Source organism: Mugil cephalus, chromosome 16, assembly GCF_022458985.1.
Source record: "Mugil cephalus isolate CIBA_MC_2020 chromosome 16, CIBA_Mcephalus_1.1, whole genome shotgun sequence".
NCBI classification, from domain to species: Eukaryota; Metazoa; Chordata; class Actinopteri; order Mugiliformes; family Mugilidae; genus Mugil; species Mugil cephalus.
Window position 1 is genome coordinate 2,169,496 of NC_061785.1, and position 11,249 is coordinate 2,180,744.

General features: G+C 41.0%; 1 protein-coding gene across 1 annotated transcript in view; it reads left to right on the forward strand.

Moving 5' to 3' along the window:
- The window catches only part of map2k6 (mitogen-activated protein kinase kinase 6), a 33,218-nt gene extending 24,223 nt beyond the window's left edge, over positions 1-8,995 (forward strand). Inside the window, exon 12 of the mRNA XM_047609532.1 lies at positions 1,796-8,995. Coding sequence (XP_047465488.1) covers positions 1,796-1,873 — 78 coding nt within the window. The 3' untranslated portion in view covers positions 1,874-8,995. The remainder of the gene's footprint in view (positions 1-1,795) is intronic.
- Positions 8,996-11,249: the final 2,254 nt, after the last annotated feature.

Consider the following 11,249-nt stretch of genomic DNA (forward strand, 5'->3'; position numbering starts at 1 on the left):
CCACCTCCTCACATCTGAGCAGAAAGGAAGGATTCCTGAAGGTTTTATTAGTGGTGCATGAAAAGAAAGAGAAGTGACGTCTAGAGGAAGCTGAATAGAAACAAAAACATCCGTGATTCGATGGAACAAACCTTTTAATTACTTCATACTTTAGATATTATGTTACGAAGTCCTCTATCAAACCTGCGACGATGCCATTTTTGTAATTAGAATGAATGAAACTTGAAATTATTTATCCTCCTGAGACCTGAGCTTTTGTTTGGTCTGTATATTTAATTTCTCTGAGGTTTGTGGGATCAGTTGGACCTAAGACGTATAAAAACTAATCATCTTTGAACAGGAAGTAGTAGTTTTTGAAACAGCTGATGTCCTCATATGTGGACACTGGAATTATAAAACATAACTAAAATATAAAACATACCTGAACATGGCTGAGCAAAGACAGAACAGTGAAGTCCCAACGTCCTCAAACGAGTACTTGCTAATTAGCGTTGTTGTAGCTCTTTGCTGTTGATAAAACTTGTTAAATTTTAGCTTCATATCCAAAAAGAAACATTAATAAACATAAATAAATAAGTTTCAACCGTTAAAATTCAATGATGTTTTCCACCTCGTCCACGTTTGTCTTGTGATCGTCTGTAGAATGAATCATGTTTTTACACCGACTGGTGTATTGACCCTTCGCTCCCACTAGATGGCAGACTAGAGCGTCCACTAATGAGGACGACGGGTTTAAATGAAGCAGAATAAGCTGCAATAAAACCTCAAACTTAACGTCCCCATATGAGGACGCAGGGTCTCAGGAGGTTAAAAGATTAAAATGTTTCTGCATTAATAAGTTGAATTTATAAATATATTTATAAATAAATATTTAATTTATAAATATATACATTGATGATTTTTAACTTGTTCTCACAATATTCAACATGGAAACTAAAGGGTCATTAAAAAAATTATCCTGTTTGAGGAGAAAAATAAAACCAAACCAACTAAATGTATCTGTAGTTTGTCCTGCTTCCATGGAGGAGCTGATGTCTCAAATTCAAAATACATTCTTATTTAAAAATAGAACATGTAAAGCTAATAGATAAACAGCCGGCTGCCACTTCATTAGGTACACTAGTGAGTACAGAACAGAAAACAGGAAAGAAACACAGTTTTTAGCAGCATGTTGGTATTTTTATTGATATTGTAACAGTAAGTCAAAAAAATAACTTGGGCAGTTGTGCTTTTAGGCAAATGAAATTTAAAATATGGAAGAAAACCATTTTAATTACTTCATACTTGACCTGTATCAAACCTGTTAGTTTGAAATAATGATTTTTGGTGTTCCTAATATTTTGGCATCCTCACCTCATTCAAAATCACTTTAAAGACCCATCTATTCACAAACTGATTTAATCATCTTTACGTATTATTGTTTTCACGTGTATTTATTGTTGTATTTTGTATCCAATCTACATTTTTAGTTACAAAAGGTGCTTATAACTAAAATGTATAATATTTTAACTTTGTACCTAATGATTTGGAAACGAAGAGTGTTGGATGTTGGCTTCAAATTACCAACGTATGACACAGACTAAACATGACATCATAGGGTTAATGTCAGGTGATATGTGCAGGTTACACACTCACTTTCTTGCCACTTCATTAGGTACACCAGTGAATACATTAGTTTGAAATAACACTGTTGATTTATTTTCACCAATGTACCTAATGTTTTGGCAGGTGAGTGCACATACAAGGTGAAATCAGAGTGATATTCAAAGTATCTCTGACTCTGTTTCCTCCTCAGCAACATCTCTTCTTCACCTCCCACGAGGCCAAAGAAACCGATGTGGCCAGCTTTGTGAAAGTCATCCTGGGGGACTGAGCTCCACTGGGCTGCACAGGAGGGAGGGAGGGATGGAGGAGGGAGGGATGGAGGGATGGATGGAGGGATGGATGGAGGAGGAGGAAAGAATCCAACAAACGACAAGCAAGCACCAACCACAGCCCCCCCCCCACCCACACCCACCCATCCCGTCTCCTTCCTCCCTTCGGATGAACGGGGGAGACAAAGCGGAGCGAGGAGTTTACCTCCACCCACCTGTACCTGTACCTGTACCTCCTCCACATCCTCTGTACATTTACCGGACGCGGTGGCAGCTGCGGTGGAGGTGGAGGGTTAACCTGGAATCATTTAAAGATGTCTGTATGCAAAAAAACAAAAAAAAAAAAACACAAAAAAAACACAAAAACACAACTCCTTCTCCAGTTAGATCTGCTCCACCTCGGTGCACCACCTACTACTTTGTTAGTCAGTGAGTCGAGCTTTTCTATTCTTTTTTTATTTTATTTTTTTGTTTTCCGGAGTGACAAGAGGTGCAGAATATATAAATATAAATATATATAAAGATATATATATATAAATATATATATACACTACCAGTCAAACGTTTGGACGCCAACGAGAAGATGCATCCAAACCTTTGAATGGTTGTGTATAAAAAAAAGAAGATGAATGATATAATGCTATCTGTGTATAATCTAAATGTTTGCATACTCAAAGCAAGTGTTGCATTGGATTATTAATTATTTAATTAATTGACTGCATGTACAGAATTATATTTCTGGATAAAAGCGGCGGCCGGTGAGGACTTCAGTGCGCCCCCTAGTGGCCGTGAATAGGTACTGCACTTCAACTGCTTTCCCCTGATTACAGGTCTACTACAGGTTTTGGGCTCGTGGCTACCTGTGTGTGTGTGTGTGTGTGTGTGTGTGTGTGTGTGTGTGTGTGTGTGTGTGTGTGTGTGTGTGTGTGTATGCGTGCAGGTGCATGAAGTGTGTGTTCGGAGGGCTCCTCGGTTGGTCGTGCAGTTTGAATCCGCCGCCGTCTCCTCGTCCCCGTAGCAACACAATGAATTTATTCGCATTTCAGGTGGTTTCGAGCTGCAACTGTGACTTCAAATCCAAAAAAAAAAAAAAAAAACACTCAGTGGGTTGGACTCACTACAGTTCTGCTGATGTCCACTGGGTCCAAAAGCGCTAAAGGTGACTTGTTTACAGTCTGGTACAAAAACAGTTTTGGTCTCTAGGGCTAATTCCTCCTTTCATAATGATTTTTTATTTTTTTTTTCACCTATTTGACATTAAGATTAATTAAGGGGCGTGGCTACTTTGAGTGACATCTTCACATGCAGTTAATGGATGTCGGACGACGGTTTTTAATGGCACCAGCTGGAGAATTGGCGCCACCTACTGTTTCTGAAGCAGCCTTTAATGAACCCAAACACACGTTTTGCTTTCAGACTCGTTCTCTTGTGAATCTTTCCCAGAGAAATTCCCGATCGTTGTCGTATAATCTCCAGTTTCCCGGCTCTGTTGCAGCTCGCCCGTCCTGCTAATGCGAATCATCCCGAGGACGAATTTGCTCAAAGGAACGAGACTAACGTGCGATTCGGTTGCAGCCGCGCCGCCCGCCATCTTTAAGTGATTGTGTGTTGGTGTGTGTTGACATTTGTTGCGGGAGAAGTTCGCCCATATTCCCTGCTTTGTCGTCTGTACTGAGCCAATCACAACCCTCTCCACTCCACGTTCAACACGAAAAGAACTGGATATTATTACTATTCTATTATTCTATTAATTATTGTTGTTATTATTCAGGTCCAGGTTTTTCCCGCCCTCCAGACATATTCGCCGCAGTTTCTCTTATTTATTACGACTGCTGTTTTCCCTCTGAAAACTTGACCGATCCATTTAGAGACTTTTCTCTCGTGTGTTTGTGTTTTTGTCGTGTTCTTCTTGGCTCAAACACGTAAATGCTTTTAAACTGTACCTTTGCCTTCTATGTGCCTCTATATAGAAAAGGAACATAATGTGCTGTAATAAGGACGACGCAGGGATCAGCTCCCTCCCTCTTCACATGCTGCATGGCATCGTAATTCCACTTCCTGTCTGCTTCCGTCACCTTTCCGTCGTTTCTCTTCTCGTCTCAGTCGTTTTTTATTTTTATTTTTTTTTTATTTTTCCCTCTCTAGTGGTGGAAGATAGTGTTGAGGCCCAGCTTACGCTTTTGGTTGTTATGCAAGAATGAGTCAAACACTTGAAACAGTTTCATTTTACTCTCGTGCTCCTCTCGGCCTTTTAAAGGTTTTCTCTCTGGGTTGTCACTTGATAGACGTCTGTGTTTGTGTCTTCAGTCCGGTTTTGTTAAAGTCACTTAAAGGCTCAATCTGTTTCAACTTTTTTGTTTTTTTTGGCCACCTGGGGGCAGCAGAGCTCATATTTTGGTCTCAGAATACATATCTATGTTTAGCTGCTAGCTGCATCATGCTAACATATGGATAGTGAAGCAGAACAACAAACACAAACTGGTTCATAGACTGAATATAAATATGGATTAAACACGTCTGCGCTTCCTCTCGTCGGTAACATCTGACGCCCACTCTTCCTTCCTGCGTTTTCATTTAATTAATCCTGCGTTCTGCTCTACCTCCACCAGCTACACGGAAATACTGGATTATACACTGAACGTATTTTAAAAACTCTCACATGGCAACAGAAAAATGTGATTCGATGTGTAGTTTAGTGTTTTATTTTGGCCCAAGTCCCGCCCACTAACATAGAGGAGGTGGAGCCTATACTGCAGCGTCCTGCCACCAGGGGGAGCTCTGCTAGATTTGGCATCTTTATTTACAGTCTATGGGCCGGTTACTTTCAGTAATGTATCATTTTTTTTTTTAATTCCAGTCCGAGGACCATGAAACATCAAGCTGAAGGTCGACACGTTGATCTAGAATGAATCAAGTATATTTCAACTGATCGACATAATTTATTAGAGACCAGGTCTGTGCAATGGAGTGGCTTAGCTTCCTAGCCTCCCAGCTAATAATAGCTAATAATAGTCTCCCTTTATGAGCGATGCATACAGATACTGCCACCTACTGGTGCAGAGCATATGTACCACCAGGCTGTTGGCTGGAGTCTGTGTGGTGCTTTCAAATGCAGCCTTTTGGTCCAGACACCAGAAATTTGGTACGTCCATAGGTCCATAGGTCCATAGGTTAGGGTTTTGTTCTCACAATTTCACTTGAATTGTCCAGATTTTTTGCACAAAAGAAACACACAAATTAGACCTGATGCAACAACACAAATACTAATCAATTAACAAGCGACAGGAGAGGGAATATAAGACACATAATTAACTAATAACTAGTGAAAATGTTTGGGTCTAATCAGGTTTTTGAAAATATTAAAGCACAAACTTGAGACCTGCTGCAGAAAATCAAGAGCGTGGATCTTGGTTCCTCATTGTTTTGTGGCTTAATTCCTCCAGTAAACGTCGTTCTAATAAACCGACGGGCGGATTGAACCTTTACCAGACTTTTCGTTCTCTCTAATCACATCCTCTTGTCACACTCAGACGTTGCTGTTTTGTTAAAAAAAAACAAACAAAAAAAAAAAAACGCCGCCCTCGGTCCAGAACACTCATTGAATCAAGAGGTTTCCTGTTTTGTGGCAGATTAATAACTTTCCTTTTCACCCTTCACCCTGTCACCTGTCTGGTCTCAGCCGCTGCCTTTGGCTCAGATATCGAACGTCGAGCTTCCTCCTCTGTTTGTGTCCTGTACTAAACTGTCATCAGGGGTTACAAAGGGTTTCGCTGCAGCAGCTGACGTGCGGTGGATGCTGTTGCATTCTTACATCACATTTTACCACTGTGCCAACTCCTCCTCCTTTGTAGTGAAGGGTTGGCGACGACATTAAGCCTCATTAGTACGTCTCTGTACCAAAGGTCGAAGTTTGCTTCAGAACTCTAGAGTGTGATGAAATTTGCAAAAAGAAATTTTTTTTGCCACTAATTTAGCAAATGTGACTTCAGAGAGCCGGGCTCAGAGGGTGGGGGGAGTCGCCTTGTGGTAACGTCCAACCTGGGGAATCCGATCACAAGTGTCCATCTTAAAGTCTCACATTTTCAGGACCGTCTCCACCGTTGGCAACAATAACTAAAAGGCTGTAGCCTGAAAACGCACAAACTAGACAAGTTTCCTGGGGTGACACGCAGAACTGAGGCCTTTGCACTTTACACAACTGCAGCTCCAGAGCCTCTTGCCCAGTGCATGCTGGGATTGATTCGTTCCTGTCGTATCTATGCAAAGGCTGAAAGGTTAATTTGGTAAATAGGCGACTTTTGACTAGAAAAATTGGTTCAGTTTTACTTGGTGCAGCTTTTCTAACCTGCCACACAGTCTAATCCGGAAAGTGTTGTGAAGAAAAGTTATGCAGTTCATGAAGTGGCCACTAGAGGCTCCAAAATGGAGCAAATCCCCATAGACGCCCATGTTAAGAAGCCCAACTTTACAGCATCATTAAACGTGTTTACAGCCTGTTATAGTTTATTTCACTATTCATGACAACTGTCGTTTACTTTTTATCAAGATTAAAATTGTGCATAACTAGTTCCAGCTTTGAGTGACAGGTGTTAGCCTGAGCTAACAGCTAGCAGAGAGCTGGGTGGGCGGGTCCTAACGTCCAGGCTGCTTTAGCTCCGCCCCAACACGACCCCCACCATGTCCATGTTTGGAGAATCCCAGTGTGGGCGGAGTGAAGCTCATCCAACATGGAGACCGCAGGCTCCGCCCACTTCAGGCTTCATTTTTTTGAGGTTCAGAATCCACTGGGTGACGTCACGATGGGTTTGTCTGTAGCGTATATAACACGGGGGCTCAGAGATGGACCAGGTTCGATGGATTAACCCAGGTCGGATGTTAGCATGAGGTCTGAACGGGGTCATTCATCCTCGCATGCATGCACAGCGGTTTAGGTGTGTGTAGTGTTTGTAGATGTTCTTTTTTTTTTTTTTAAGTGCCTGACGATTCATTTAAACACTTGTCTGTCGTTGTGAATGATGCTCAAACACTGGTTCGGTTCCTGTAGCGGACCCGCCGACACTGCATGTTGCTGTGATGTTTTGCACTGTACCGAGGAGTCATATCACATATTCACCATTGATTGTGTTACTGTAACGGAAACATTTAGTCTGTGTGGTCGTTGTTTCAACTTTAACGAGAGCTTGAAGGTTCTGACTTAATAGCATAAATAAAAACTGTGATGCTGAAAATTGTCAAATCATAGCCGATAGATGTGTCGTTAGCCTGTTGAGGCTTTTATTGTGAAATATCTTGGCTCAAAGTGTTCGGTTCCACTAACAGCAGGTTAAAGGAAGTCTACATCTTTACTTTGCATTATGTTTGTGCACATTAGTCAGAGAGGAATCTTTTGATTTCAACATTTTCTGGTCGCTCTAGTTAAAAGAAGACGACTCAACAGCGCTACTAGTGGTCAAAAACTCCACAGCGTGCCTTTAAAAAAAAATAGAACCAGTCAAATTAAATCAAACTGCTGCTTTGTCTGTGTTTCCTTTCACAGGTTAGTGTTTTTAGAGTTACAGCTGCAGATTATTTAACTGAATTAGTTCTTTCTCTTTATTAAGTTTGATTAACAGCGGCTTTTTACGTCAAAGTGGTTTGACTCGTCTAAATGCATCCGAACTGGAAAGATGCTGGCTCTTCACAATGTTTATGCACAAATTTAAGGACTAGTTTTTAAGATGCTGCAAAAAATATCTTATAAATAACAAAACAAAAAAAAGAAAGGGTAAAAACAACTGCAGTTCCTCTAATGACCACTTGAGGGTGGCAGCAAAAACAAAGGCTATTATTTGAGAATTCACAGTATCATACTTTTACCAATGATATAAAGCAATTTACTTGAAGGATAGATCTGATATATTTCAACCCGGTGTATGTTTTCTAAGCATCTGTTGTTTCATGGAAATGAGGAGTTGCACTAAATGGAATATATCAGGCTGGAAAATGTAGCTTTCTGCAGCTTTGCAAAAAAAACAAACAAACACACAAAACTAATTGAGTTTTAAATTATTTTTCAGTCCAAACACGAGAATGTTGGCTAATTGTTTCGTCGTTTTTGAGAATCTCTACAACGGAAGAGACACAAGAGACAAGTTAAAAAGGTTTAAAATAGACCAGAATTATGAGCTCACGGTAACAACACGGCTTCCGACTCGTCTGGTCTCAGTTGACTCAGCGGTTGAGTTTCCCAGTCGACGTTATCTTAACCCCGTCGTCCCTGCCTGGGGACGCGAGGGCAGATAAACGCTCAGAAAGCTGCATCATGAAAAAGTATTGTTTCTTTTTTTCTTCGTGACGTCTCGTGTCTGTCTGCTCTGCATGTGTGAATTCCTGCCTCGCCTGAGTCTATTTGCGGCGTCCGTCACCTGCTGAGCGAACACCGGGGCAGGACGTCCGAGTGGAAGCTGTCCTTAGCGGGTGATTAATCTCACGTCCCATCACGGACTCCTTTCTCAACCTCTTGGGTTTATCTTGAGTTTAGCCGGCAACGGGCACGTACTTCGGCTTTTACTGGAAGAGCATTTGTAATTATTAAGTTTGAAGGTCGGGAAGGATCGGAAGGATACTTTGCTCACCTTCCTCCTCCAAAAATGTGTCAGCGGATGAATAAAATCTGTCTGAGAGGACGACCCTGGCCCTTTGATTCAGTGTCGTTTTAACGCTACAACACGACTTGTGAAGCTTTTTGTGTTTCTCTGTGGCAGGTGCACACAGCAGCTGTGTGTGACGCCTGATGTTGCCGTGTTGTGTGTGTTTGATTTATTCAGAGTAATCCAGAGATGCTACTGTACGTGGAAGAGGGCCTTTTTTTTCACGTCGCTGACGGTTGTGGGTGTTTTATTCTATTTTATTTTATTTTATTTTTTTTTATTATTTTTCCCGTTACCGTGGCCACAGCTCCGTGCCCCATGGGAAGTGAAGTTCTCAGCATAGTTACACGTTATCTTAAAGCCTCTGCTAAAGACTGATGACTGTTCATTTAGAGCTCAATGAATTTCTATGAATATTTTAGATTGCTCAGAACTGATTGTGTGCAATTGTAATGATGGAAATTCAATAAAAAAAGAGGTATTTTTACACAACACGCTCTCGAGTCTGATCTGTTGTTTCACAAATTGTCTTTGTGCTGACATTAGTGAAATTTAGTCACTCACAGTTTTCACCAGAGTTGGATAAGTGAGAAAAAGCGTTTTTAAATCGGTCCAGGCATTGTCCTAATCCAGCAGCTGTTAGCTTTAGCTTAGCATAGGCGTTGTAATGTAGAGTTAGCCAGTCGGTCGCAAAAGTGATTAATAAACTGAAGAATTTCCTAATTACTAAAGCACCTGAAAAACCTCTAACTTCCATCAACCTGCCTGGTTTTCAGGTGCTTTGCTGGAACATATTCCTGAGTCAGTACCTGCTCTGGGTGTTAATCCCTTCACGTTATCCAATTTATCCACCTCTGACTGACTACATTTCACACAGTGGTGCCGTGTCCCTTTAAATGTGGAACCTTTAAATGTTGGTATGCAAAATGCTAGCACTGAAAAGTGAAGCCAAAAACTAACTGCAGTTCCACTAATGGCCACTAGATGTTGGTTCCAAAAGTCAGTAAAAATCATATTAAAAAAAACTTTACAGCCTGGTACAGAAACAGCTCTGGTGTCTTTAGCGACTGTACGTGGGGAATTTGTTGATCAAACTCGTCTGTTTAAATTATATCAAGGCCAACAGGCGGGTGTCCTCTCAGGTAGCTAGCTAGCTAGCTAGCTAGCTGTCTGTAGCCTCACCCTTCACCTCTTTGATGGTTTTGCTCTTAGCTGGGAGCTGGGTGGAGTCAGGAACTCTTCATTTACAGACCATGATGCTAACTTCAGGCTGGACGTAAAGATGGACGACGTGATGTCGACGCCTCCTCCGGAACAAGATGGCAGCGCCAGTTTCGCCTGTAACGTACAATCTATACACTAACATGCTGCATGTACGCGATGTTCATCAACCTGCTCTGCTTTGTTTTAGACCAAACAATTTTTTTTAATTAAAAATTGTTTGTGGTTTTAAAAGCAAACAAACTCCAACCCAATGCAACTGACTTACAAGATAGAAAATGATCACAAAGAGACACAAAGTCACTACAAAATTGTGGACTGGATTTTTGTTTTTTAGTTGTTACTGGTTTTAAAAGTAAACTTAAAATGCACCAACCATCAAACCACACAGATCACAAATCTAATCTTAACTTTATCTTACTCTTTTCTTTTTTTTTTGTTTTGTTTGGTTTTAGATAAAAAACAAACAAACAAATCAGTTGTTATCAGTGATTTTAGTGCAACTCTTTCTTTCTTCTGCAAACTTTATAGTTTGTAAATGGCGAGAACGGAGTATGTTTGATTTCACTTGGTTTGATTTCATTTAAATGCATTAATTTAATGTGTGAAGACTGGATCTACGTTTCTACACTTCGGCCTGGGACCGCTTTGTTCTGGAGGTAAAACTCAGAGGAGTCACGCTGCGTTTTTCTGCTGCAAAGCTCTGGGAAACGGACTCGATGAACTTCCCTGTATGTACAGTACCAGGATATGGGCTGGAAAAAAAAAGGCAGAGAAAACGAAAACACTGAAACACCCTGAGATGAGAGCGGCTCAGTGAAACCAAACAAGAGGCCGAGTGGCGGGAGACGACTGGAGGAGGAGCCTCGCAACAAAGAGAACTACCTGCGACGCACATCCCTTTAAACTTCGGTATTTTTAGGGACACAACACAACGTCTTCCTTCCCTTCACAACATCTCTCGGACCCGACGGACCAAAGTTCAGCCTTCGGTTTGGAGAAAAGCTCGTCCGCCTTTCGTAGAAAGTCAAACAGACCTGACATGTGACGTGTCCATGTTTACGGTAACAGGCGGAGGTCAAGGTCTGAGAGGTGCTCGGGTTCGTCTTTAAAACCCTCTGAAGGTTCCAGCTTCACGGACGTAAAGACGTTCTGACTGTGGGAATGAAACACACCAAACACTTCAGGACCAACTTAAACTTTAAACACAAAAGCACGTGAATCTGTTCGTGGGGTGATTTAGTGGAACGAACTGGCGGAGGAAACTTTGCCGTATAAAGAGATGATTTTAGGTGTAGGAGTGAAGAAGAACCACTTTAAATATTATTAGGTTATTATTATTATTATTTTGTGCTTATATTGTGTAAATAACTTCATCGGAGGAGGACTTAAACGTTGAAGAATGAAATAGGTTATTACACATTTAAAATTTCAAAAACTCATACGTTTTCCAGAACCTGCAGGAAATTATCATTTTAAAATAAATAAATAAAATATGGCATTTGAGTAAATAGTTGTGTATCAT